This window comes from Elephantulus edwardii, unplaced genomic scaffold (genome assembly GCF_000299155.1).
Source record: "Elephantulus edwardii isolate Elephantulus edwardi_28Jun2011 unplaced genomic scaffold, EleEdw1.0 scaffold00077, whole genome shotgun sequence".
NCBI lineage: Eukaryota > Metazoa > Chordata > Mammalia > Macroscelidea > Macroscelididae > Elephantulus > Elephantulus edwardii.
In genome coordinates, this window is record NW_006399827.1 from 468617 (window position 1) to 495807 (window position 27191).

A 27191-nucleotide genomic window follows, 5' to 3' on the forward strand; every position below is an offset into this window, starting at 1 on the left:
GACACTCACGACCTCTTAGGGTAAGGTTCCCTAGGACTGTAAACTTCTAGTTACTTCTTTGGTAGTGATATTCTGGAAAGGAACAGTGTCATAGCCGGCACTTTTAATCAATAAGCAAACGTTTATTGAACACTAACTATGTGCTGAGCACCATGCTGGGAAGCGGGGTGACGTCCCTGCCCCAAGGAGCTTACAATCTAGTTTGAAAGAACAAAGGCAGAGGCCACAGCTTCTTCCCAGGCTTGCTGAGGGCACAGGAGGGTCACATCCATCTAGACTGGAGTCTAGTCAGAGTGTCTCAGGATCTGTGTCTTTTCAGAAAGGGAGGGTTTGCCTAGTGAGAAGATGAGGGTGGGAGCAGTAACAGCAGAAGTGGAAAGGCTGGGGCAGCTGCATCTCAGTTTGAGCGAGACATTCATTGGGCAGGAGGGAGCCCCGTCTGAGAAGAAGGGCTGGCACATTCCTCAGAATGTGGAGCCTGAAAAGACCAGTTCATTGCACTTGCTTCAAATAGCATCAGGGGCAGAGGTGCTTTATTTATCCACGGACCAGAGGAGGCTGTGGGGTTTAAGAGCCTAATTCTTTTCTGAGGCCCAGGGTGAGAGGTCCAGCTTATCAATGGATGAACACTCTACAAAGTCTTGGGGATATGTGTTAGCCTTAAATGGGTCTACAGGGACCTTGGTGATGTGGGTGTTGTCACAGACGAGACGGGAGAAGGACACTTTCTGCAGAGCATCCCGCTGCTTCTGAGTGAAGATTTCGGGGTTCTCCCACCAGAACCTGCAGACACAGAGCAGAGTCTCTCAGAATGGCCTGGCCATGGTTCCTCCCCAACCTGCCTGAGGGGAGAGTGTCCCTCCAGGGGTCCTTGGGTGCCTGGGTGTGAATCCTACTGAAAGCAGTCTAAATATCACCCCACTGGTTACAAACCAGTGAGTGACCCCTTCATCCCAATCTTGGGAGGACAGAAGAGTGTCCTTATCAAGGGGGTCATGAGACCAGTGAGGAAGGAGGCCACGGGGACAAGAGAAAGAAGCACCTATGCTGGAGTTTGGAGGATGTAGCTCCTCCCCTCCAATGCCATCCCAGTTCTAGAAAGGCCCTGTCTGGCCAAGGCTGGACATACCTGTCTCCATCTCGGATCTGCCTGAACTGCTTCCCCAGGATGCAGGCCAGGAGCTCCCCTACCCGGCCTCCGGTTACCATGGGCTCAGCGATGGCCCCTATCCAGATGTCAATGTTGTTGGGAGTCCCATAGAGATCCATGAATTTCTTGGCCAAAACCTTGTTCTTCAGCACAGTCTCCAGCTCCTCTACTGTTTTGGGCTGAGAGAGGTCACAGAAGCCTCTCCAAGAATTGTACCCTAGAGTAGGAGGCCAAGATTTTGTCACCCCAGAGGCTTCTTGCCCATACCACCCTCTTGAAGACATAATCACTTCAACTCTATTAGCCCCAGAAAGTCTGGGCTCCCAGACTTTTGGATTGAGGGAGGAAGTGATTCACAGTTTACACGACTAATACTTGAGTTTTAGGGGGCTAGATTAAATGGGGGCTTATTGTGGGCCCAGTCAAAATACTAAGCATTTCCCAGGGTTATATAAGTGATCGATGGCATAGCAGGACTTTGAACTCAAGTCTTCTGGCCCAATTACTGCATACAATTGCCCTTGATGTATGCAAAAGAAAGTCCCAAGAATCATTTGTTTCTTTCTCCTTAATTTCTTTTGGGCTTTTAGACTGGTTTTACAAGTTAGCTGTTAGTTAAAATTTCATTTGAGGCCTTCCAAGATAATACAGAGGCCTGCCGTCTTGTCTCTACATTGGAGAGACCATTTCACAAATGAGAAAGGTGAGTTTTAAAATCAGGCTTCTCTCTTTGAGAACTGATAAGATTCTTAGGAGTCTAGCAAATAGTCCAAACGTTCACAGGAGCCCCCAAAGTAGCCATAGGCTCCCCAGAACCAGTGAATCCTGGGCCCCTCACCTGGCTGCCCATGGTCCCGTCCCCGCTGGATGTTGATAGAGGCGAGGTCATAACCGTGAATTTTGTGAGTTTCCAGGAACAGCTTGTTTCGTAGTTCTCCTGTCATCATTTTATCCTGTTGCATCAATTTGGACTTGTTGGCCAGCAGGCCGCGTACCAGAGGGTCAATTCCACCTGCAAAAGAGACCCAGAGACCATGTTAGCGGAGGGGACTTCTTCCACTGTTGTCCCCTCCCTCTCCGGGACATTGTCTCTTGGATGGACTTGGAGCCAGCTTAACAGGCTGGCTGGAAGCAGGAAGAGAACACTTCAGCCTGCAGGGGGCGCTTGGCAGAGAGGATGTCAGGGGCTCTGCAGCTGGGAGCTGTAGAAGGATGGCATGAAAATAAACTTTGAGATTTTATTCCAAGTTGTTGCTTTCCTTCCATGTGCTTCCCCGAACACCGGACAATAGGGGAATGCTAACATAAACCTTTAGACACAGCTCTGACTGGCTAAACCTTAAGTAAATCAGGTCTCAACACTGCCTGGCTCAGAGATAAAGGAGGGCCGAGTCTAAACTTTGACATCTAATGGAAGGACTTCAAGGAGAGCAGAAAAGAGCAATCTTATTTGCCAAATCCATACAGGGGTTATGGAAGCTTTGCTCACAGAGAGGTGGTAGGGACATCCCTTCTGGTACTTAGGAAACCAGGAGAAGGAAAGAAAGAACTAACATTTACTGACCATTTCCTGTGTGTTGAGAACCCTTGTAGGGTGTTCTACACATGTGTCTCATCTAATTATTTTGAATATTCTAGTGAGGTAAGACCCTCATTGCAGTCAAATTGGAACTGACTCATAGCTGATGCTCCAGTAGATTTTGAGGAGGCTGTAAATCTCATGAGAGGAGATTGCCCACCTTTCTCCCATGGAGCCACCAGTAGATTAGAACCACCTGTGGGTTCGCAGCTCAAATCCCTACAGATAGGTCAGTAGAGTTCTCTTAGGTACTATTACTGTTCCCATTTTACAGATGAGGAAGCCGAGGCTCAGGAAAGTGAGTTCATTTGCTCTGGATTGACAAGGTGTCACAGAAAATGCTGGAAGTCTGACTCACACATCAGATTTCTCTACAAGCAGGCTGCAGGGTGGGAGAGCTGGCGATGGGGGTCTGGACTGGACATACCATCCTTGACTATCCTCCAGGTGTTGAAGAAGAGGGTATGCAGGGGCAGGTCAGGCTCTGGGCCCCAGGGTTGGTAGTTCTCATCCAGGCGGGACACCATGGAGGGGATCTCTAAGTGGCCAAAGCGAAAGGCGAAGGTGAAGACATTGGAAATCCGGGGATCCACAGATTCATTGTAGCCTGTGTATGGAGGGATGTGCTTCTCCATCTCATCACCGAGCACAATGGGCAGGTAGTCCCTAAAGGTGATAATCTGGAGGGAGAAACAAACCACAGGGAAAGGGTGTGAAAAGGCTTAAATGTCTGCAAAGGGAGACTTGTCAGAGCTGTGACCAAGAGGGACAAGTTAGTTAAAAAAAAAAAGTAAAAAAATCAAGCATGGTAAATGGATAGCAGATGTGCCCAGGTCCTCTTCCAATGACTGTGGCAGACATTGCTAATCGATCATGGCATTCATTCTGATAATTTTCCATTATTTATCTGAAATAAGTGCTATGTGGATTTGGAAGCCGAGATGCACTCTCTTTGGCATCTGTGCTTTAGGCACATGACCTTCATGCTGAAGGGGCCACCCTTGTGCGTCACTTTAACAATAGCACTGACACAGTGACTATCAGGTGGGCTCGAGCCTATCAGAGATGATGAGGATGGAACAGGATAGGGCAGAGTTCAGATCATCGTCCATGAACTGTAGTTGATGTGATGGCACTTAACAGTATATGGCTACAGGGAGTATATATACTCCATAGGTAGTTATCATGTCACTAGTGGCTCTGAAGGGAGAGGTGGCCAATCTCTTCCCATTGGATTTAGTCTAAGAAACCCAAAAGAGGGTCAGGTATGAGTCAGTTCTAACTTGAAGGTAATAAATTTGAGTTCTGATATTGATTCTATTACACTAATCTATATGTCTGTTCTTTTTTTATTTTTTATTTTATTTATTATTGTGTGTGTGTGTGTGTGTGTGTGTGTGTGTACCATCAAATCAGATCTGACTGGCACAGGAGATTAACCCTCCTTCTCCAGCAGAGCATCTGGTGGATTTGAATCCTGTACCTCTGGGATTGCAGTGCAGCTTCTTGCCACTAGGCCACCAGAGCTCCCTATGTGTCTGTTCTTTTAAGAGCATTACAGCATTTAGTTACTGGAGGCATCTAAAAGGAAATTCACTGTCAAGTCCCTCCTGACTCATGGCAGACCTTCCATTGGACTTCCAAGGCTGTAAATAGCATGGAAGGAGGCTGCCCTTCTTTCTCCCTTGGAGGCACTAGTGAATTAGAACCACCAGTGAGGTGCAGGCCTTTGTGTTAGCAGCACAACTCCCTACAGGCTACACCATCGAGCGCCGAATGGAATGGAATGGAATGGAATGGAATGGAATGGAATGGAATGGAATGGAATAGACAGCCTAAAATAAAACCACATAAATACAGTGGAGGAAATGCAATTCATTGTTGGAGAAATAGATCACCACTTCAATATGTGGTACTGAAGCAACTGGACAACAGAGAGAGAAAGGGCCTATACCCAAACCTCACACCTTATACAAACACTACCTCTTCAGTATAAAACATAAAATTATAAAACTTCCAGGAAAAACAAAGCAGGAGAAATATTTGGGATCTGTTGTTAGGTGCCATTAGTTTGGAACCAACTCATAGCTGACTCCAGGGGCTTTTCAGAGGCTGTGAATGGACTCTGGGGGAGACTGCCCATCTTTCTCCCGTGGAACAGTTAATAGATTCAAATCATGTGCCTTAAGTTGGAAGTGCAACTCCTTACCACTATGTCACAGAGCTCCTTGGATTTAGGATCTAGGATTAGGCAAAACATTCTGAGACTTGACACCAAAAGCATTATTCATGAAAGGAAATACTAATAAAGTGAACCTCACAAAATATAAGGCTCTTATCCCATGAAAGGCCCTGCGAAGAATAGAAAAAAGAAAATATAGAACAGGAGAAAATATTTTCAAACCACATTTCTGATAATCAAGAACTTGTGTCTAGAATATATAAAGAAAACAAACAGCTCAATATTAAAAAAACTTCAAATTATTTTAAAATGGGCAAAAGATATGAACAGATATTTCACTGATGAAGATACACAGATGGAAAGTAAGTGCATGAAAAGATGTAAATTGTTAATAGTCATTAAAGGAATTCAGATTAAAATCACATTGAGATCTTATTACACATCTCTCAAGAAAGTTAAAACTAAAAAACAGTGGAAACATCAAAAGTCGATGAGGATGATAAGAAATGGACTCATTCATACATTGTTGGGGGTGGGGGATTCTGTGTGTCTCAAATGGCACAGCCAGTCTGGAAAGTATTTTGGCAGTTCCTTTAAAACTAAAAATGGATTTACCATATGGCCCAGCAATTTCACCCTCGGGCATATGTCCCAGAGAAATGAAACCTGACTTTTTTATGCAGAAACGTGTACACAGTTGTTATAGCAGTTATGTTCGCACATAATAGCCAAAATCTGGCAACTACTTGGTCAGATAAACAGTGGTCCATTCACACTCTCAAGAAGAAGGAATGAAGTATTGATATTTGCAAGAGTGCAGTTAAGCCTCAAGGGAATTAGGTTGAATGAATGGGGGGAGAAGGATAAATACTGCATGATTCTATTTATAAACATTTGGAAGATAATATGACTTTAGAGATAGAGCAATTCTACTCTTATATGGAGGAGCCATGAATTGGAATCAACTCAATGGAAATGGCTTTGGATTTTGGTTTTCAAGATATAGATCAGATAAGTGGTTGCTAGGGATTAGCGATAAGTGGGTAGTGGGTATGATTTAAAGGGGTAGGATGAGAGAGAGCGTGTGGTGGTGGTATAATTAAGGATGCCTTATTCAGACCATGGTATTTTTAATACTTGCAATGCTGCTGAGAGCTGGACAGTGGAAAAGGATGACAGAAGAAGAATGTATGCCTTTGAACTGTGGTGTTGGAAAAGAGTACTAACTATCCCATGGACTGCCAAAAGAACAAACAGATACGTCTTGGAGAAGGTGTAGCCAGAGGGCTCCTTGGAGGCAAAGATGGTAAAATTTCATCTCACACACTTTGGGCTTGTTGCTAAGAGAGGCTATTCCTTGTAGAAGGACACGATGCTTGGGAAGGTGGAAGGATGGAGAAAGAGAGGAAGATCGTCAACCAGGTGGATTGACATAGTGACTGAAGCAATGGGCTCAAGTGTGTCAAAGACTTTGAGAATGACAGGATAGGAGAGGATTCAGGTCTGTTGTTCAGAGGGACAGGGTTAGGGTACACGGAGGAATGGAAAACAGCCAGCAGTGGCTGAGCCAAGCCAAGTCAGGAAGTAGGTGAGGAAGGCTCCCGTCTCTCCTCACCTGCACAAAGGCTCCCAGGATTTTCCGGGCTTCCTGGTAGAGCGTGTCTCCATCCCAGTGTGGGTTGAGTTTCTTTAGTTCCGTGGCCAGTCGGTTGTGCTCTCGAAGGAAGAGGGTATGGGAAGTGGCCAGCAGGGTCTGCTCTGAGGCTCGGGAATCTCCTAGAAGCCAGGAAAGCAGAACAGCTGAGTCTGAGCAGCCCAGAAGCCAGTAAACTCAACAAGCGATGATGATGCGACACCCCCTCCCCGAAACCCTTCCCTAAGCACTTTTTTCCCACCCCCAATGACTGAAAATCATGTGGACCAGTGGAATGAGGTGAGGAATTACAGGTTTGGATCCCAGCTCTACCACCTCTCTGCTGTATGACCTTGGGCGAGTTATATATTAGTGAGTATATATATCTATGAAAATGGGGATTATGCGACTGACTTCACAGAATTGTAATGAAGGTAATATTAAAACTGATATAATAATCTTACTGCCTTTAAAAAAAAAAAGAAAAACCACAAATCAACACCTTGTAGCTGCTGAGTCAGAGCCAACTCATAGCTGACCCTTCAGTGGATTTTTGGAAGTAAATCAGGGGAAAATACATTGTGGACTACGCCACCAGAGCACCCTTCTGAAGGGAGTAGAACAGTACAAATAAATATTGTATGTCAGAGAGCTCATTCAGACGCAAAGAAACCCTACACGAGAGAGTAAGGGTGCCCGATAGAGGTTTTATTTTTTAGTTTAATTTTCACAAAGTCATTTTTATGTCTCTTTACTTCCCTTCCCATCATTCTTAACCCTCCAACATTGCTTCTATCTGGGCGTAAATATTTCCTCAGCTTTTCAGAATAGTGCTTTTAGACCGTAAGTGTCTTTCTGAGACTGATTTATGTCTCTGTGCAGCATCTAATGAATTCTTGGTCCTTTTTTAGTGATGCATAATAATCCTTTGAGAGAGACATCATGCTTGGGAGGGTGGAGGGACAGCGCAAGAGAGGAAGACCCTGGATGAACGGAATTCCCCAGTGACTGGGGTGTGTCAGACACAACGAGGTGGCTCAACATAGAGCAGGGTGCAGAGCTGTTGCACCTGGGGTTGCTATGAGTCACAAGCAACTCGACAGCGCATAACAACAGTACTCCATTGCCTGTAGAGTTTTCTAGGCCAATGGGTACAAACTACTGTATTACCAAGGTCCCTTCCACAAGTAAACGAAGGGTTCTTTATGGCTTGGTCTGTAGGGAGTTGTTCTACTAACCCAAAGGTAATCTCTCTCTAGTGGTTCAAATTCACCAGCAGCTTCGAGAGAGAAAGACAGGCAAACTACGCCCATACTATTTACAGCCTCTTGAAACCCCACTAGCAGGTCAGCTAAAAGTTTGAACTCAACAGCAATGAGTTTGAGTTTTTATTTTATCTTGTTGAGTGATTTTAAACACTTTGGGGATATAGATTTAAAGGCAGACTGCTGGAAAGGACTGAACTCCTCTGCGGAATAAAGATTGAAGACTCTGGAGTTGGGAAATGACCTGGGGGGAGAGGGGAGAAGCTAGGATGGTGGAAAGGATCACTGAAACCATGGAAGACCCCATGTTTCACAAGAAGACTTCTTTCTGTTGCTCTAATCAGAAAAGCTGGTTCCCTTCACCAAAGCTTCAGCATTGTAGATATTTTTGTGAAGAACAGGCAAGGCTCGGTTTTGTGTCTGGATTTGTGTGATGTATGTGTGGGCCCTGAGAGATCATGGCCCATGGACTGGCCTCCTCCTGCGTCTAGGTGGTTAGGGGCTTGTCCAGAGAAATGAGTTCTTTTAGGATGGAAGGCTTGTAGACACCGAGAGCAGAAAGGGGGGTGAACCCCTAAAATGAATGAATTGTGAGGGCTCTAGTGGGCCACTATCTAGAGTGTGGGCATTGTACCAAGTTTATTAAAAGCTTTAACAATGTATATTCATTTTAATCTAGAAACTCTTTCTCTAGGAAATTCTATTAGTAAGTTCATTAAAAGTGTGGACAATAAGTCATCAACAAGAATGTTGATTCTTTTATTTTAACATTAGACTTGACTTAAGATTTATTACAAACATTGCACAGCCACACACACCAATCTTGAACCAACCTTAAACCAAAAATGTTGATTCTTAAGACAACTCCTTAAAAAAACCCACAAAACACCTGTAGAAAATCTGAAAAAGCCTCTTGGTGTATGTGATGGCTCACAGGGAGAGAGTGCTGTGTAGAAATACCCCATGGGGTTCCCAAGGCTGCCATTTATTATTATTATTATTATTATTATTATTATTATTATTATTATTGCCATTCTTATGGAAGTGGACTGGCCATCTTTGTTTCCAGAAACAGTTGATGGGTCTAAACTTGTTTATTTTGGGGTTAACAGTTTAGAGTTTAACCACCAACAGAGCTTCTTAGAAACAACCAACATGTCCCCAAATCAGGCTGATAAAATATACTACAGTAACACGTGCCAGGAACCCCCAGGCAGTCGTTAAAATTACATTATGAAGGATATTTGATGCTATAGAATCTATGAAGTGAAGAACAAGGTTGTCCTCCTCCTGCTGTCATCGCTGTTGAGTCAGTTCTGACTGATAGCTGACTTTCCAGGGAGTTTCCAAGGCTGTGTGAACCCCAGAGGAGGAGACTACACATCTTTTCCCCAAGCAGTTGCTGGTGGATCTCAACCACCAGAGACATACGGCTTTTGAGTTAGCAGTGCAACTCCCTCGTGACTTGGCCACCAGAACTCTCTCATCAGGTTATAGAGCATTATTTATAGTAATATTTCAATTGTCATTGTTGTTGTTGTTATTATGTGCCATCGAGTCGCCTGCAACTCATAGCAACCCTATTTACAATGGCCCTAAACCCTGTTCTATCCTGTGCCAATCTTATTGTCTCTGACACACCTACCCCCATGATCCCAGTCACTGAATCAACCCATCTCATTGAGGGTCTTTCTCTCTTGCGCTGTCCCTACACCCTCCCAAGCATGATGTTCTTCTCCAATAAGTCCCTTCTTGAAATGAGCCCGTGAAAAATATAGAACCATATCCATGTTAAAGAAGTACTGATGGTATAATGAGTTCCGTAATGGGTTGCTAACCCATGTAAGGTCAATGATTCAAATCCACCAGCAGCTCTGAGTTAGAAAGATGCCCATCCCATCTCTTCCCAGAAAGATTTACAGCCTCAGAAACCAGATGGAGGATTGCAGGGACTCACTGCCAGTAGGTTTGGTTTATATCTACACTAGGGAAAAAATACTGTAAAGGTATTTTTTTTTATGGATTGAATTGTGTCCCCAAATCTCTCCTCAGTGTATGGTAAACCTTAACTTCTATACTTTCAGGAATAGGCTTTCTCTGTTGTGTTAATGAAGCTGTGTTTTAATCCAATTGTCTCTTAGATATGAAAGTAGATTTGGCACAGAGAAGCAAGCAGAGAAGAGAAGACAGATAACAAGCTGCCCAGACTCCAAGGAACTGAGGAACTGAGGGAAAAAGAGACCAGGGTCTTCTCCCAGACTTGGCAGGCAAAGCAGGGTTTCCCCTGGAGCTGGTGCCAAGAACTTGGGACTTGAAAAGAAATTTCTGTTTTTCAAAGCCACCCCCTTGTGATATGTCTGTTTAAAAGAACTAGTGGTTTTCATATATTTGTAATATTTTACTGAACCCCCTTTTTTTTCTCTTAAAATCTATATTCATCTGCATCCTTCTGGCAGCCCTGGACCAGTGCCAAGGGTGGTCCTAATTGGGGGTGCATTTTCCCGAGAAAGTGATGAGAAAGAGCAGTGAGCAGAGAGACCCCATGAATTGCCTGGTGACCTGTGAAGGTTCTCGGCTGTCTCCAGGGAAATCCCCTTGCCCCAGTCCCCTCTGTTCCCATCCTATACTCACCCGCCAGGAAGCAGGGCACCTGGGCCGTGGAGTTGATGAACTGACAGGGGGTCGACTTCTTTGTGTTAAAGGGTAGGTAGGGCAGCCCGTGGTCTGAGAACTCCTGGTTTACAGCCAACAGGCCCAGGGGGTTGGTGAGGTTGACGAGGCGTCGGGCCAGACATTGCTCAGACCCATACACAAAGCTGGCATCCAGGAAGGAGGTGAGAGCATTGATCTGCTCTCGGGTCAGGGTCTCGAAGGGTGAAGAGGGGCAGACAAATCCAGCTCGGTTGAATGACATGCACTTCCCTTGATAGTTCACCTTGGGGTCTCCGGGTGGGAACTGCAGAGATGAGGGGTGGGTGATTAGGCAAGGATGGCACAGCTGGGCCCTGGGAACTTCTCCCTAGCTGAATCTGCATGCAGCTGTCAATGATGCTGAGGGCATCCTCCTGGGATCCTGGTCCTAGCCACTGACCCAGATACTTCCTGCTGACACCACATATCCTGTGCCCACAAAACCCTGAAGTTCATGGCATCTTGCTATGAAAGAGGAGAGTTATACAGTCTTTTACAGCTCAGGTTCCAAATATTTGGGTAGAATGAAGCCTGAGATCCCTAGATAGTAATATTGGACTTGAAATCAGAAAGGGTTTGTTAATAATTGTTGCTGTTAGGTGCCATTGAATCGAGCATGATTCATGGCGATCCTATGAAAACAGATCTGAGCCCTGTCCTATCCTGTACCATGTTCATTATTTCTGATGTACTTGAGCCCATTGCTGCAGTCACTGTGTCAACCTATCTTTTAATTTTTATTATTTTGTGTGCGTGTACCGTCAAATCAGATCTGACTTGTACAGGAGGAGATTGTCCCTCCTTTTCCAGCAGAGCATCTGGTGGATTTGAACTGTGTGCCTCTGGTATTGCAGTGCAGCTTCTTGCCACTAGGCCACCAGAGCTCCCTTGTGTCAATCTATCTTATAAATGGTCTTCCTCTTTTGCCTACCCTCCTCCTTTTTAAGCATGGTGTGTCCCTTTCCAAGGAACAGCCTCTCCTAACAGCATGCTCAAAGTACATGAGATGTAGCTTTGCCATCTTTGCCTTCAAGGAGCATTCTGGCTACACTTTCTCCAAGACATAAGTTTTTTTGGCAGTCCACGGAGTATTCCATACTCTTCTCCAACACCACAGCTCAAAGGCATCAATTCTCCCTCTGTCATCCTTATTCATTCTCCAGATTTCATATGCAGAGAAAATTACTAAAAAGACTGTGGCATGAATCAGGTGCAACTTTGTTTTGAAATTGACATCATTGTTCCTCAGTAATTTGGAGATATCACTGACTGTAGATATCACTGGCTGAAGACTTTCCCATTGCAATATGTCTCTTGATCTCCTGACTGCTGATATCAACTGTATTGATTGTGGATCTAAAAAAGTTGAAATCCTTGACAATTCCAATCTTTTCTCCATCTATCGTAATGTTGCCTATTGGCCCAGTGGCAAAGATTTTTGTTTCCTTGATGTAGAAATGAAATCTATATTGATAGTCTTTGATCTTCTGCAGTAAGCACTTCAAGTTTTTCTGACTCTCAGCAAGCAAGGTTGTGTCATTTGCTTAACACAGGTTATTGATGAGTCTTCCTCTGACCCTGACACCACATTCTTATTTATAGGGATCAGCTTCTCAAACTATTTTCTCAGCATACAGATTGAATAAATATGGAGAAAGATACAACCCTGACACACAACTTTCTTAATTTTAAACCTTGCTCTATTTGCAAAACAGCCTTCTGATCTAGGTGTAAGTTTTGCACGAGCACAGTTAAGTATTCCAGGATTCCCATTCTTCTCAATGTTACCCACACTTTGTTATGATCCACATAGTCAAATGCCTTTGCACAGTCAATAAAGCACAAATAGACATTCCTCTGATAGTCTCTGCTTTTGGCCAGAATACATCTGACATTAATAATGATATCCCTGTTGCCTCTTTTAAATCCAGTTTTAGCTTCTGGCAGCTCCCTGTCAATATACTGTTTTAGCCATTTTTTATGATCTTCAGCAATATTTTGCTTACATGTAATATTAATGATATTGCTCAATAATTTCTGCATCTTGTTGGGTCACCTTTCTTGGGAATGGGAACAAATTCAGATCTCTTCTAGTGAGTTGGCAGCTGTCTTCCAAATTTTCTGGCATTTTCTGGTGAGCATGTCCAGGGTTGCATCTGTTAGTTGAAACATGTTGACTGGTATCTCATCAATTCCTGGGGCCTTATATTTTTTCCAATACTTTCAGTGCTGCTTGAATTTTTTCCTTCATTAGCATTGACTCTTGGCCATATGGTACCTCCTGAAATCTTTCATGGCAACCCATTCTTTTTTGATTCAGTGACTCTGTGTATTCCCTCCATATTCTTTTTAATATTATTATTTTAAAGGGTTTTTAATTAATTTGCATTGTATTTTGCACATTCCTTCACTCACATTGTGTTTCATATGTTATTTCCCATAGATTGTGTCTTATAATATTAATCATCATTGATCTAGGCCCAGTTATTACTCAGGTTTTTCAGATCCCTACTGGATGCTTCCTGGATCATTCAAGATTTTGCCCATAGCATCTTTCAGTATTGCAACTCAAGACTTGAATTTGTTTTTTTCAAAACAAATGTTAATAGTTACTACTAACAATGTTATTGTTTTTAGGTGCCAATTGCTAATAACTGCTGCCATTTATTTGTTTTGAACCCATGATATCAAGCATTATACAAACTTTATCTGACTTTGGGTTTCATAAAACTCTGCAAGATGGACAACACAATCCCATTTTATAGGTAAGAAAATGGAAACTCAGAAATGGTGAGCAGCTTGTCCAAGGAATTACAAACTGGAACTATGTTTCATTCAGATCTATCTAGATCTAGCCTCACTCTGCACCCATGTTCCTTCTTCCCTCACACACAACCTTGTCTTTCTCTTTGGATGAATAAATTATTGTAAAATCCATGAATAATGAGGATAAGTACACCATTGCAAAATAATGAGAAAAGGTGCATCTCTCCCCCCTGTAGGGAATTCCCAAAAATCTCTGCAGGCTCCTTCTGACTCATTCATCAAGTGTCTGTTCCTTCTGGGAACAGCATTCTCTGACCTCAGAATGGCTGAGAGCACATCGCCACAAGCTTTATGGGGTGTGAGTTGAATCTCAGGGGTGGGGGTTTCTTGGAGATGTAGATTCTGCTTCTGAAATGTGCATGAGGGCCTTGCAGTCTTGGCATTTCTAATAAGTCCCTCCATGATGCTGAGACAGAGCTTAGACAACCCTCCCCAGATCTTCCTGCCTTTATCGTTATTGGTTCATTCCTCACACTGGCTTTCATCCTCAGGGAGGAACAGTGTCTTAGTCAGCTTTGAGCACCTAGCACTTTACCCACAGCCTGGCACACAAAGGACTAATGAATGGAAGCACTAGGCTTGATCTAGGGAAGCCTTCAAATGAGCATTCAAGATCTACCAAGAGACCCTGGCTGACAGGTGGACATGTCTGCTACATGAGGATGGGCAAGGGTGTTGTCAAGAGTCATCATCCAGCCAAATGAACCTACCATGATGGGGAAAGAATTGCCCCCCTGAATGCAGCATTCGTCGCCATTCTTGGAACTGGGGCACTCAGCTTCCTCCAGTTCCGGGGCAAAGTCCAAGTCATGGTCCACAATTTGACCCCACTGCATGAAGAGCAGGGATGTGTTTGGGTCCAGAACATCATCCTCCTTCAGATAGCCAGCAATCTGATTGGATACCTCCCGGGCCTTATAAATGGAGAGAGAATGTAAGAGTTGAAAGGGAAAAAAGCTTTGAGGATTTCAGAGTTCAGCTACTGTTTATCCAGTATCTATGATGTACCAGGTATGTTTAATCCGTATGACAAGCCTTTGAAGCGGGTGGCATTACTCCCATCTTCTAGACCAGCTTGAGACCTGGAGAGCTGAAGGCAGCTCTTTCAAGTCCTGTAGCCCTGAAGGGACAGAGGTAAGACTGTAACTCAGTTCTGCGTGACTTCCAAGGCTAAAGCGTTTTCCATTGTGGAGAGGGAAAGCAAAGCCAGGTTGCCCTGGAAACAAGTGCCAAGGAGGTGCCAGGGAGTTAGGAGATGGACTCTGGGTAGGGCCTGTCAACTGAGGCAAACAACAGCTGGTGCACGCCGGGGGAGCTGGGGCAGAGTAAGCGCAAGCGGGATGGGGCTTGGAAGCCATCTGTCGGAGGGACCCCAGGGTATTTGGCTTGTGGCAGCTGGGACTCGACCACCACGTGGGCGGGTCTCAGGGTTCTGGCCTCTGCTGCTCTCTAGTGGTGCTTTGGGAGAACCGCGCGAGAAACAGGTCCAAATGTGCATCTTTCTGCCCGGGCGTCTTCATTGAACGTGCCTCGCACATTCTCATTCTCATTCTCAATGCTCATTCTCTCTCTCTCTCTCTCTCTCTCTCTCTCTCTCTCTCTCTCTCTCTCTCTCTCTCTCTCCCTCCCTCCCTCCCTCTCTCTCTCCCCTCCCCTCCCCTCCCCTCCCCTCTCCTCTCCTCTCTCTCATTGCATTTCTCCCCTCTGTGTGTGTGTGTGTGTTGCATTTCTCCCCTGTAACTCCCATCCTTAAGCCTCTACCCTTACCAGTGGGAGAGGGAAGCCGTTGTGCATCTTTCCCGGCGTCCACCCCATGGGCAGGGAAACCCCGTCCTCGTACTGTGCTGGCAGCCAGCGCGCCAGAGCCTTGTTGGCAGCTCCCAGCATCGGGTTGTTCCTGAAACCAAACAAGATCTGCCCTCAATCTCAGCCGTACCTTCGGAATTTGCTTTTCCTTGAGCCCCCACGAGCCTGGGGAAAGCCCAGGAGCCTCTATCGTAAGGAAGACGCAAAGGAAATGCCTCTCAGAAGCAGGATTTCGGAATTACTCCCACCTGGGGTAATAGGTCTGGGGGCGTCAGAGACAGATTGGCACCGGATAGAGCAGGGTTCAGAGCTGTTGTACAGGGTCGCTGTGCTATGAGTCGCAAGCGACTCGAAGGCACTTGACAACAACAATAACTGGGGGAAGTGGTCTCAGGAGAGCCAGCTGGGGATGTGGAGCCTTTAAAAGGTGAGGGAAGGGTTAGTACAGAACAGACTCAGATGGGAGGAACAGGAATCCAGGAGGGCAAGGCAGAGGACGTCCTCTGCCTGGAAAGTGCAGGAGGCAAAGCACCAAGCAAGGCTGGACCGGTGGCTTTGGTGGCAGGCGAGGTGGACCTGGTGGTTCTGGGCAGGTCTGTCTCTGACCCCACTCCTGCCTGGTCACCTGTTATTACATTCTCCTGTAATGGTGCGATAAGGACTAGTATAGTTGCATTTCACCGCCGTGGCAAGGACATCACAGCCCACTTCTTGAGAAAGGAGGGCCAGGTGGAGGCTGGAGTCTGAAATAGAAGGGACCCAAAGGTGCTGATTTACATTTTCATGCTCCACCCTGCAGACATGCATTGTCCAGAGCAGGCTGGAATCCCCCTAATACAAGTGGTTCCCCTCACTCTCAGGCATAAATGGGTGACATCGGATTGAAACGAGGAATCCTATGTTTATTGACTTTCATAACTTCCTCTGTGCAGTTGTATAGTTGTCTTACTGACAATGTTGTACAAAGAATGCTCATGACCTCTCATTGACCTGCCTGGAGCGGAGTTCCCAGGTCTGCAGTAAGGGTTGGGCTTGATGTCCTGTAACCTGTACCTCAGCCTGCCAATCTATGAGTCCACAAAGGCAAAGCCAGGAAATGCCACTCCTGATGGCCTCTGCTCTCCCCTGCAGGCCCCTTGGGTGGTTGGGAAAGGAATGTGCTTGTTTACAACCTGAGATTTGGAGCACTGAACCCACCTAGAGGGTCTGAAGAAGAAACAGCTGGTGAGCTCCTTCTATAAAGATTCAGCCAAGGAAACCCTGTGGGGCTGTTCTACCTGGCAACATGGGGCCATCATGGCTTGGGATTGCCCTGAAGAGCTTGCCTGCCTGCTTACTCTCCCTTGCAGGGAGATGACCTCTTCCTGCCAGCACAGGGCTGGTGAATTTTCTGTACCTGTGATGTTGGAGAAGGCTGAGTTCTGTCTCAGTCTCTTTAGGGACTCCTCCCACACCTTCCCATTGCGAATGATCACTCGAGTCCGGCCTTTGGCATGCTTGAGATACTCTACGAGCTGTTGGGCTGTGGGATGCTGGGAGCTCAGGGAGGTCTTCACTCTGCAATAGAGAGCAATCGGTAAGTCATGGGGGCGGGGGGTCCTAGGCTCCAGTCCTGTAGAAGAGAGTTGGTGGAAGGTGGTGTATTCTCCACGGAGGGGACTAAATGAGAGCAACAGGTAGAAGCAAGTACCCCTTGTGTTCTCTGGACCTTTCCTTCATTTCTCTCTGATGTTCCTTGATCATCTCTTCTGGGAACTCGAAGCTACAGTGTGTCTCTAAGCTTTGCTAGGTATGGTCTTGAGGGCAAGCAGGATATGGGTGGTTCCTGGATTTGAATAATCTAACTGTGGTGGAACTGGCTATGGCAGAATCAACTGGCGCAACTTTAAAAACACACATTCCCAGGTCCTATTGAGTCAGATTTGGGGAACCCCTGACATGAACTGGCATCTCCTCCTGTCACGTGGGCTAGTAAGAAAGGAACTAGCTGCCTCTGAGCCTTCTGCCCGTGAAACGACCCTTGACTGTCCTGGGCCTGGAATCAGTGTGAAGTGTGTTTGGACGTGGCTTTGGCCAATAGCATCCAGCATATGGCAACCCTCTCTTGGACAAGATATCAAGCCTTTTTATTCATTTTCCACATGCAAAATGAGAATCCAAACCTCTTCTGTTAAAGAAGGTTGGGACAACCCAGAGATGACCAAGGGTCAGATGCTTCCAGAAAAGTCCTTTTGTGTGAACTTTCAATCCCTTTTCTGTGCCTCAGTTTCCTCATGTGTGTGTGGGTGGAGGGTCCGGTAAAGAACTTGGCTGTTAACCCGGTTTGAACCCACCAGCCTCTCTACAGAAGGAAGTCAGGGCAGTCTGCTTCTGTTAAAGATGGAAACCCAATGGGGCGGTTAGTTCTCCTCGGTCCTACCGACTCTGAGTCAGAATTGCTTCGAAGGCACTGAGGTTTGGTTTGGATTAGGGTTGGTGTTGTTCATTGCCATTGAGTCAGAACCAATTCAGAGATGACCCTTCAGAAGCCATCTTTCCCCCACAGAGCACCTGGTGGCTTTGAACCACTTGCATAAGGGTTGACAGCACAATGCCTTACCATTAAATCACCAGAGCTCCCTTTTTTGGATAGGTAGCACAAACTATTAGAACTTAATTATGAAACTAAAAGGGAGCTCAGGCCCATCGGGAGTTGCCAAAGCCTGTCTGGCAGTTCAAATCCACCAGCAGCTCCGGAGGGGAAAATGGGCAGTCTCCTCCCATGCTCTTTACAGACTCAGAAACTTCATATACAATTGATAGTGAGGTGATGGTTAATGAGTTGAAAACTAATCTAAAAATTGGAGCTGTGAACCCACCCAGAAGTGCCATGGTGGAAAGGCCTGGTGACCTGCTTCCATAAAGCTTTCGGCCATGAGAACCCAGCGGAGCAGTGTTTCTCTGTAACATTAATCATAACTCAGCCTCGAGTCAGAATGGATTCAGACAGATTTGTTTTTTTAGCCAGAGAACATCTGAGATGTCCGACGGCTCCAAGACTCTAAAATAATTGAAGTGGCTTGAGTGCCCCCAAAGGCAACTCTGCTTTTTGGATGCAATTCACAAACTTTAACACCTTTCCTGCCACTGCATGTCAGGTCATTATTCCGTGTTAGAGGGAGAGATTTCTCACACAGGTGAGCAGGGCAGGCATAGAGAAGACTCTCTGATAATTGGAGTCTCATCCCAGAGTCTACAGCTCCTGATTCCGCTGCAATTAAACACACAAATACAAAAACTCTAAGGAATAAGCAACTTTGTCTTTTGCTACCTTTTTTGCAAGAGACAGAATTGATGGCCCACACTGCTTCACTGTCCCATATGATAGGGACCAGCCCAACGTGGCTATTAAAATGGAAACGCATTAAAGTGAAACAAAATGAAAAACTACATTTCTCAGTTGCAAAACCACATTGTAGGTGCACAAAAGCCACACATAATTAATGGCTATTCTGCTAGCCAGAGAAGCTATGGAACATTTTCACCTTTGCAGAAAGTTCTTTGAGACAATACAGGTCTAGAGTTTGGGTCTGCAGAAAAACAGACTTCATTTTAAACCCTGGTTCTACCAAGCCTGGTTTAATTTATATGGCCTCTGGGTACCCTGCCCCTCATTTAGGAACTGGAAATCATTACATCACTTATGCCAGAGACTTACTTGAGTGTGAACTTTGACACAGACAGGCCAACTGGCACCTCTCTGTAAAGCCCAGTTTTCTTACTATAATATCAGAAAAGATCCTCTGTCAGGGTGTGTGGGTGTGTGTGCTACGTTCTCTGCCCTCTCACACGCCCTAGGCTCTTTGGGGTTCCTTACCAAGGCATTGATTCATCAATCAGTAAATCAACCATTAAATCAGAGATTTACTGTCCTTTTTTGCAGTAGGGATGGGCTTCTCTCAAGTAGGGTTTTGTGAGTTTCTGTCCATCCCTCTGTCTCTACCCTAGCCCATGCCACCATCCCCTCAACCTGAACCATTGTTACAGCCTCCTACCTGGGCACCCTGCCTCCTTTCCTGTCTCCCTCCCAGTCATGCACCACACATATGTGGTGATCTTTTTAGAATGAAAATCAGACCCTGGCATTGCTGTAGTTGAAGCTCTTTGGGGACTTTTCCTGACATCTAGCCCTAGGGCCACTCTCTACCCTGGCTTTCTTTGTTTCCAGAGCGCCACAGCTCCTCTCTTGCCTTGGGCACTGAATGCCATCCCCTGGCCCTTAGATTATGGCTCTGTCTCCCTTTCCTGCTCACTTCCTTGAATTCCTGCCAACAGCGCACCCCTTGCTCTGCCCTTTTCCTCCTTCATCCTTATCTCAAACGGTTAGATTATTTGTGTGGTTGCATAAGAGGAAGTTCTTAAATCTAAGAACAAAATTATGGGCACTGTATCCCCACATTCCAAAGCAGGGGTCCTGTAGCCTTTCAAAGACTTGCAAAGGAGATAGAAAAACATCAATCTTATGCCTTTTCTTCTGCCTGTCACCTTGGGGCTGTGAAGGGAATGAAGTGAAGGAGTGAAAAGTTTTTCATAAGCAGAGAGTTGCTGGAATGTTGGGCCTCCATCCCTCATCAAAGGATCTCCCCTTCACCTTCAGCTGAGTGAGGAGACCCTAAGAAGACCGGTCACTGACGATGAGAGAGCTTGGCGTTTATTCTGGAGTCTTGACTCGAGTTTGTGAACTAATAATTTTCATTGTTACTGAATGATTCCAATTCTTGTGACCTTATAGAACTTCTCCACAGGGTTAGTGCTTGGGTGCTGATCGAGAAATCAGTGGTTCTAACCCACTAGCACTCCGTAGTAGAAAGGTGTTGTATCTGTTTCTACAGAGACTTGCAGCCTTTGGGAACACTGTGAGGTAATTTCTTGTAAGATTGCTATGAATTTGGGTCAATTCAGTGGCAATGGATTTCTTCGCCTCTGTGAATAAAGTCACTAGTAAGTCATTCATTTGTGGGAGAAACTAAGATGATCTGCTAGGAGGCATTCTGAGACTCTGGAACACATGACCCAGGGCAGTATCAGCCACGCAGGAGAAAGTTCTTATAGGATTAGAATAGATGTCTTCTCAAGGGTAATCCACAAGGTTTGAGGAGTTGTGGGCTATTGTTCTTAGTTGCCACATACTTAATGGTGCCTGGAAAGGCAAGTTTTCAAATTGCTTTGGATCACTGGCTTGTCATGGCTGAGCCAGCAGGAAGGCTGGGTGAAGAAAAGTGGTATGTGTTCATGCGTGTCTCACGTACCTGATTCGGGCATCCAGGAAGGCCTTGTTCACTTGAGTCCTGACCTGACTCACAGCATCGGAGATGGCAGCAGCGGTGGTGGTCTGTGCTGTGAGTGGGAGAAGCAGGGGGCAAGCCATCAGGAACCATGTCTGTGCTGTGCCCTGGACCTCTCCCTCCCTCTTTTCCAACCATCACTCCCACCCTGTGTGACACCTTCTGAGAAGTCAGAAGATTAAGATTATGAAACTTCCACGAGAGTTCCAGTCAATGCTCCAGAGGGGTGGAAAACAGCTTAGAATGGGAAGAATGATGTCTAGTGATAAGATGTCAAAGTTACTCCTTATGATTCCATCAGGGTACACAGGGATGAGACCAAGAGTGTGACCACTCAGGTTGACTCAGCAACTGGGCTGAGGGGATTTTGTTGGCTCCTGGTCCATGGATCCCTAGGCAAGACCGTCAGAGAGCTGAACTGATAACCAGGACCCTGAAGTAGTAATGAGATGACAGGTAAGGGTAGAGGTGAAAACCCTTGTTTTCACTCATATTGGAGTCTGGGGTGAGGAGAACAAGATGCATGCTCTAAATCGGTAGAATGTAGTACGTTGAAATGTTGTTGTGTGCCATTGAGTTGGAACTGACCTATAGGTGACCCTCTGCTGGGATTTCAGAGGCAGTTAATCATACGGGAGGAGACTGTCCATCCTTCTCCTGCGGAGCAGCTGGTGCATTTGAACTATGTGCCTTCAGGATGACACTAACTTACACTAACCACTAGGCCAGTGTCCTCCAAAAGGTCGTGTTCATTCAGAATGCATGTCATTGTAGTTGGAAGCAAGGTCTTTGTGGATTGATGAAGCTGGTTAAGAAGCGAGCCTACTGGTTTTAGGTGGACCCCAAATGCAATGCCTGGTGTCTTTATAAGGAGAGGAAAGGACCCACAGAGAAGAAGGCCCTGTGAAGACAGAGACAAGGACTAGAGTGATCCAGCTTCAAGCCAAGATTGCTGGAAGATACTAAAAGCAAAGAGGAGGCAAGGGGAGGACCCTCTCCTGGAGCCGAGAGAGAGAGAGAGAGAGAGAGAGAGAAAACAGTCTGCTAATAGCGGAATTCTGGACTCTTGGTCCCATAAACCATAAGCAAGTACATTTATAGTGTTTTAAGTTCTCCAACTTACAAGAATTTGTTACTGCAGACACAGGGAAAGAATATACTTACCACTGACAGCAGACACTGCAGCCTGGAACAAGATCACAGATGCCAGGAGGACTGGGTGATGCAGAAGGCCTCTTACCACTGAAGTGAGACCCCAAGGCATACTTGTGAGTCTTGCAAAAGCCCGGTGGAAAGGACTGGAGCACAGAAATCTGGGGCTGGTAAAGCAGAGACAGTTTAGGGAATACCTAACACCCTCATGTTGAGAAACTATATAAACTAAGGAAATGTCTACCACACGTCCAGGCAATCATTGTGTGCCGGAAGAGAGATATGCGTTGGTGGTAGATGGGCAGAAACACAGCCTTTTGAGGGAGGCAGCACTGGGTTTTAATGCAGCACTTATCTAATTAGCTTCATGACTTTGCACCCACTGTTTATTAACCTCTCTGGACAACTCACTTGCTGAGAGAGGGGCTCAGACCAAGTGATCCAAGATCCTTCCTTCCACTTAGGACACGTTCCTCCCTGTAAACCAGCCTACTCTGGTCCTGTACCAGAGGCACAAGCTTGAGCGGTGGGCACCCAGTTCTTTCTCTCGGGAAACTTGAGTACCAGGCTTTGCCTCTTTTCCAGAGCCAGTTGGATGGAAGAGCATGAATGAGCGTTGTGATAAAGCTCAGAGCATCCCTGAACCTTTGGTGGAGTCCTAGGCTGCCTGGAAAGGTGCCAGCTGTAAGCTTGACCTTTCATCAGGAGCTTTAACTCTGCGCCAGAATCACCTGGACTAAAATTCATGAAGCTTTGTGGTCTGAAGATGAGTGTCCACTAGACTTGGTGAAGTTGACCCCAAAACTTAGCAGACTTCTCTGACTTGACCACATCGAGTAGTTGCTGGGGGATCTTGTGGCATGCGGATTCTGACTCAGTGGGCCGTGGAAGGGGCCTGAAAGTCTCCATTTGCAAGAAATCTCAGATGATACCAAGGTTGTTGGTCTACAGACCATACTCTCAGCACTGAAATCTTGCAGTGCTTGGCACTCAGACCTACCTGTGAGAGGGTGTAGGAAAATGCAAGGAGGCAAAGGAGGAACAGGATTCTTTTCCAGGAACAGAAAAAGCTCTGTTGAGGATGAGGGGATGGATCAATACCAGAGCCAAGAGACACCCTGTCAAGCACACCCTGATTGATCTTCTGAACAGCTCCAGGATCAAGAGAAAAGTGGAGAGGAGTTAGTTGCAAACACATCCTCTACAGCAGAAACCATCTTTTACCTTAGCTCCAGGATTTGGGATTTCTGATCATGTGAAAAGCCATTACAATTTCCCCATTCTGTTCACCCAATTCATGCACATGAGGGCCAGGTGGCTAAAGGCATTTGAGACTCCTGTGGTTAGAAGTTCAGAGCTGGCTAGCTGTTCAGATACGCTGCAGAGAGCAGGCATGAGATCCTGGGAATGGGATGAAGATCTGAGACTTCTCACTTAGGACCCCAAATTTCCACCACAGAGGAAATGATACTACAGCAGTCTCCAGAACCCCACACAGAACCCGAGTTCGTCGCTTCTTCCTCCCACTTTTGGTGAGATCCTGAACATGTGGTATCTCCTCCCTGGACCTCTTTCTCTAATCAGGTTGAGTGGAAGATGTTTATGGTGCTTTCCAGACCACAGTCTATGATTCTGTGACTCCATTTTCAGGCCCTCAAAAGGTTCTCTTGCCTCATAATAAATGCATTCATGTTCTTTGATATCAAACAGAGACCGACCTACAAGTCAAATCTGGGAGCAGAGAATGCTTCCTTCACAGGAAGGTTAAGGGCAAATTCAGTACGAAGATTTCTGAGAAGAAGCCTTTAGGAAATTTCATCATCAGCTTCACAGAAACCAGGAAAACTAAAGTTAATGTGTCTTACCTGCCAAGTGCCGTGGCCTCTTGCAGCGAACAGGTGGGTTGTTCTGCCTTTAGGAACTGGTCTTTTATACCTTCTGGCAATAATTAATCCTAGGAAAGTCCCAGAGGAAAAACACTGAGGTACTGATAGAGAGGAGGTACTCAAGTTCAGCAGGAAACCCCAGCCCAGTGACTCCAAGCTGATGCACAAGGAAACTGCAGAATGGCAGTGATTGGTTGATGCTGCATCTGTGAGCAACTCCCCATCTTTCTATTTTCTGGACCTGTTCTCATCACAGGAGCCCTGGTGGCACAGGTTAAAGAATCCTGCTGGTTAACCAAAAAGTCGACAGTTCAAACCCACCAGCCACTCTGTAGGAGAAAGAGGAAACAATCCGGTTCTGTAAAGATTGACAACCTTGAAAACCCTCTGGCCTGTTGTGTTCAGTCTCACAGGCTCCCTATGGAGTCTCCTCAGTGGCTGGGGTGGTGGTGCATTGTTTGGTAGGGCTTACTCCCAGGATGGAAGACAAACCCCCAAGTCTACAGCACACTTGTCTCTTGTACAACCTTAATGGGATCCGAATAGTTCTTAAAATTAGGAACCCATTCATGTATTCATTGCTGTCAGAATATCTAATTATCTTTCACTCAATTCACTGTCCATTCCAATGGATTTGTCTTGTTAATGGAAAATGATTAGAAAAATATTTATTCTTTTCTCTCCAACACCAAAACACTGGCTTTTTAATATTTTTTTAACCACTAGAGAAGTGGGAAGAGCTTTGGACTTACCAGCAGAAGGGAAGGTTCCAGTCTTTCATCTGTCAATAATCCATTGCGTGCCTCTGGACCCCGGCTTCTGGTGCCTCCATTTTTCTAATTGTAAAATCAGTGATTGGTTTAGATGATTGTTAGACTTCATGCCTTCTAGAGGTGGTCCGTGGGGAGAGGTGAGAACACCAATATCCTGAAAAGTATTTATTTAAAAACACAAGTGAAATGTTCCATGCCATTCCTACTGCAAAGATTTGAAAAAAGTCTGGTTCATCAGACTTCTCTGGGCAGGAAACAAGATGACTCAGAGAAAAGAAAATTTTATGAAAAGGTATTTTATAGGTAATTTAACATGTAAGGCTCTTTAAGAATTGTAGTTTGAGTAGAAATGCTCTGGGGGGACTACCAGAAATTTATCAAGCCCAAACCCAACCCCTTTAGACAAAGTGATATGTCTTTTCTCCAGTCAGTGGAATAGAATTAAAAGCTGCTGCTTTTGTCATAAACCAGGCTTCTGAGCCAGGTACTGAGGAGACGGCAGCTGTCCAGGAAATCTGAATCAGGGACTTAGACTGTTCTTATTTTCTTTGAAATACATTTCAGCTCCCTAGTCAAACATTGTTTTCCTTTATCTGACCTCTCCTTGAACTTTATAGCTTGCTTCTCAAAGTTTTTTACCTTATACTTTGTGGGAACATTGAAGATTTATCTTTACATGGATCTTGGCTCAGTGGGTCCCAAGTTGTTTCAAGATGGAATGTCTCTCTAGAACACTGTCCAGCACTGCCTTCTTGTATGCAGTAGCCACTGGGTCCCTGGAATCAGGGTAACAACAAAATGCAGCTCTTCACCCTGGGTCGTCATCACATTCTGACAAGATGTGGTTGGTATGTCCTGGATTTGACCTTACTGTGGCAGGCAAGAATGGGCAGTATCAACTCCAGTGCTGCAGGTTCCTTCCTTTGGTCTTGACCTGAAGTGTGTCTAGAGGCAGCTACAATGTCCAGTGGCTAATTTGTATGTTCGGAGCATTGCTGATATCTCATGACATCTTTTCATGGGTCTTAGTTTAGTCAAATCTTCTTAGCATCTCCCCATTAGGGAATGCCAAATTGACTTGAGACATGGAGACAGGAGGACAGAAAGTCTAGCTGAAAGCTGGAAAAAAAAAGAATAGCTTCTCATCTGCTGGTACAGGGACTCCAAGCTACTTTATCAATAGACGTGGCTGCCTGGAATACTCAACAAAGATTCCTTGCTTACACATAGACACACGCACACACACACATGCACACTCTCCAGGGATTCACCATTTAGAAATGGCACTGGCTTGGGACATGGTTGGCTCCCCTCCATTTCCTTCCACAAGTGCAATCTTGTATAGTCTACATGCAAACTTTGGTTGCATAAAGAGACATTCAGGGACAGTGACAGAGTGACCACTCTGTTTGCATGAGGTAATTAAAGCTCATCTCCTGGACCCCAGTCTCCATTTCAGATGCCATCCTCATCGGAGCCTCGCCAGTTCCTTCCTTGGCTGACTGTTTTCACCCACCTCGTCTTTCACCTTGGCTGTCATCCACAACTCTAGGGTTTGATTTATTCTCTTCCTCTCCTGGATGAAACTCATTTCCTTATTGATTGCCTGGAACAGCACACAAACAGACTTCTTGTTCTGAGGATGGCCACGCGCCAGGGTTACCCTCTTTGGCTGTCGTCCACGTCTTTTATTGCAGGAAAAGGAGGAACTCTTTTTAAAATTTTTATTTTATTTTATTAATTTTAGTGAACGTTTACAGAGATTTTGGATTTCCATTTATTCATTGTTGCATTTTTTTTTCTCCCTGCCCCCCCCCCCACCAGTTCCCTCCTCTCTTTGAAAAGTAAAAGAAAAATTCTTTCATTGGTATGCAATCCCCCTCCCCCTCCCCAAGTATACTCAGCTCTGCAACCTTCATTCTGGACTCTTGTCATCACCATAATACCCAAATAGATATCGCTTTTAAACAGTTCTCTCCCTCATCTGTTTCAATGCAGTATGCATAATTTAGCCAGTTTTCCTCAGTCTCACCCCAACCCTGATGTCAGTCCTGTTCTACAACAGTGGCACTATGCAGTATTTGTTGGAAAGGAGGAACTCTTGTGCTGTGGTCTAAGCAAGCCCTCTTCTCTCCAGGGATGTGAAGATGGTAAAGCTTCTCTGAATGGTCCTGGAGCAGTGAAAGCAGCTGAGAAGGGATGGGAATGTTGACAGACATTATAGAGAAGATGGATGAGTGGAAGAAAGAAAGATATGGGTTTGGTGCCTCCTTCAGCAGGCAAAAAAAAGCCTTTATTGTCTTCTCCAAGTGTGTTTTTAGTGGAAGGATTTATTGATGGCTTGGTAGCTTCTGCCATGGGGATAATAACAACTGTTCTGAGTGGAGTGCTTGGGTGGTGCAGGTAATGTGCTGAAAGTGTAAAGACTTTTGAGTCTACCTGGAGTCTAGTTCAAGTGACCCCTTAACCCCTATGGTTACAAGTCTGCTCTGACACACATGTGGTTACCATGAGTCAGAGTCAACTCAATGACACTTGTTTTGGCTTTGCTTTTTATCTGAGTGATAAACCAAGAGTCAGTGGGTTCTCTCTAATTTATTACAGCAGGTTGCAACTGGATATGTCTTTCTTGTTTAGGACCTCCCATGGGCAAAGGGAATTCTCAGGAGCCACCTGGTGTAGTGGGCCAGGTGCTAGCCCTCCCTTCTTCTCATTAAAGAAAAATCCCTTTCTTTAGTCAAAGCCCTTCTTCCCAGGTCTCATCAATGTTCCCTCCCTGTTTTCCCCTTTCCCGCCCAAACACCTAGTGTTGTGGTGTTGTTGTGTACCAGTGAGTCAGAACCAACCCATAGCTGACCCTCTGGAGGGTTTTCAGAGACGGTTAATCGCATGGGAAGAGATTGCCCATCCTCTCACAGAGCAGC

General features: G+C 45.5%; 1 protein-coding gene across 1 annotated transcript in view; it reads right to left on the reverse strand.

Annotated features, from left to right (window-relative positions):
- Positions 1 to 575: 575 nt before the first annotated feature.
- Positions 576 to 27191, reverse strand: part of LPO (lactoperoxidase) — a 44134-nt gene continuing 17518 nt past the window's right edge. The window contains exons 2-13 of the mRNA XM_006889449.1: positions 21621 to 21698; positions 20421 to 20508; positions 16529 to 16689; positions 15758 to 15875; positions 15094 to 15223; positions 14037 to 14240; positions 10441 to 10765; positions 6527 to 6687; positions 3157 to 3409; positions 1989 to 2162; positions 1130 to 1367; positions 576 to 783 (exon numbers count right to left, since the gene is read on the reverse strand). Of these exons, the coding sequence (XP_006889511.1) occupies positions 576 to 783; positions 1130 to 1367; positions 1989 to 2162; positions 3157 to 3409; positions 6527 to 6687; positions 10441 to 10765; positions 14037 to 14240; positions 15094 to 15223; positions 15758 to 15875; positions 16529 to 16689; positions 20421 to 20508; positions 21621 to 21698 (2138 nt within the window). The remainder of the gene's footprint in view (positions 784 to 1129; positions 1368 to 1988; positions 2163 to 3156; positions 3410 to 6526; positions 6688 to 10440; positions 10766 to 14036; positions 14241 to 15093; positions 15224 to 15757; positions 15876 to 16528; positions 16690 to 20420; positions 20509 to 21620; positions 21699 to 27191) is intronic.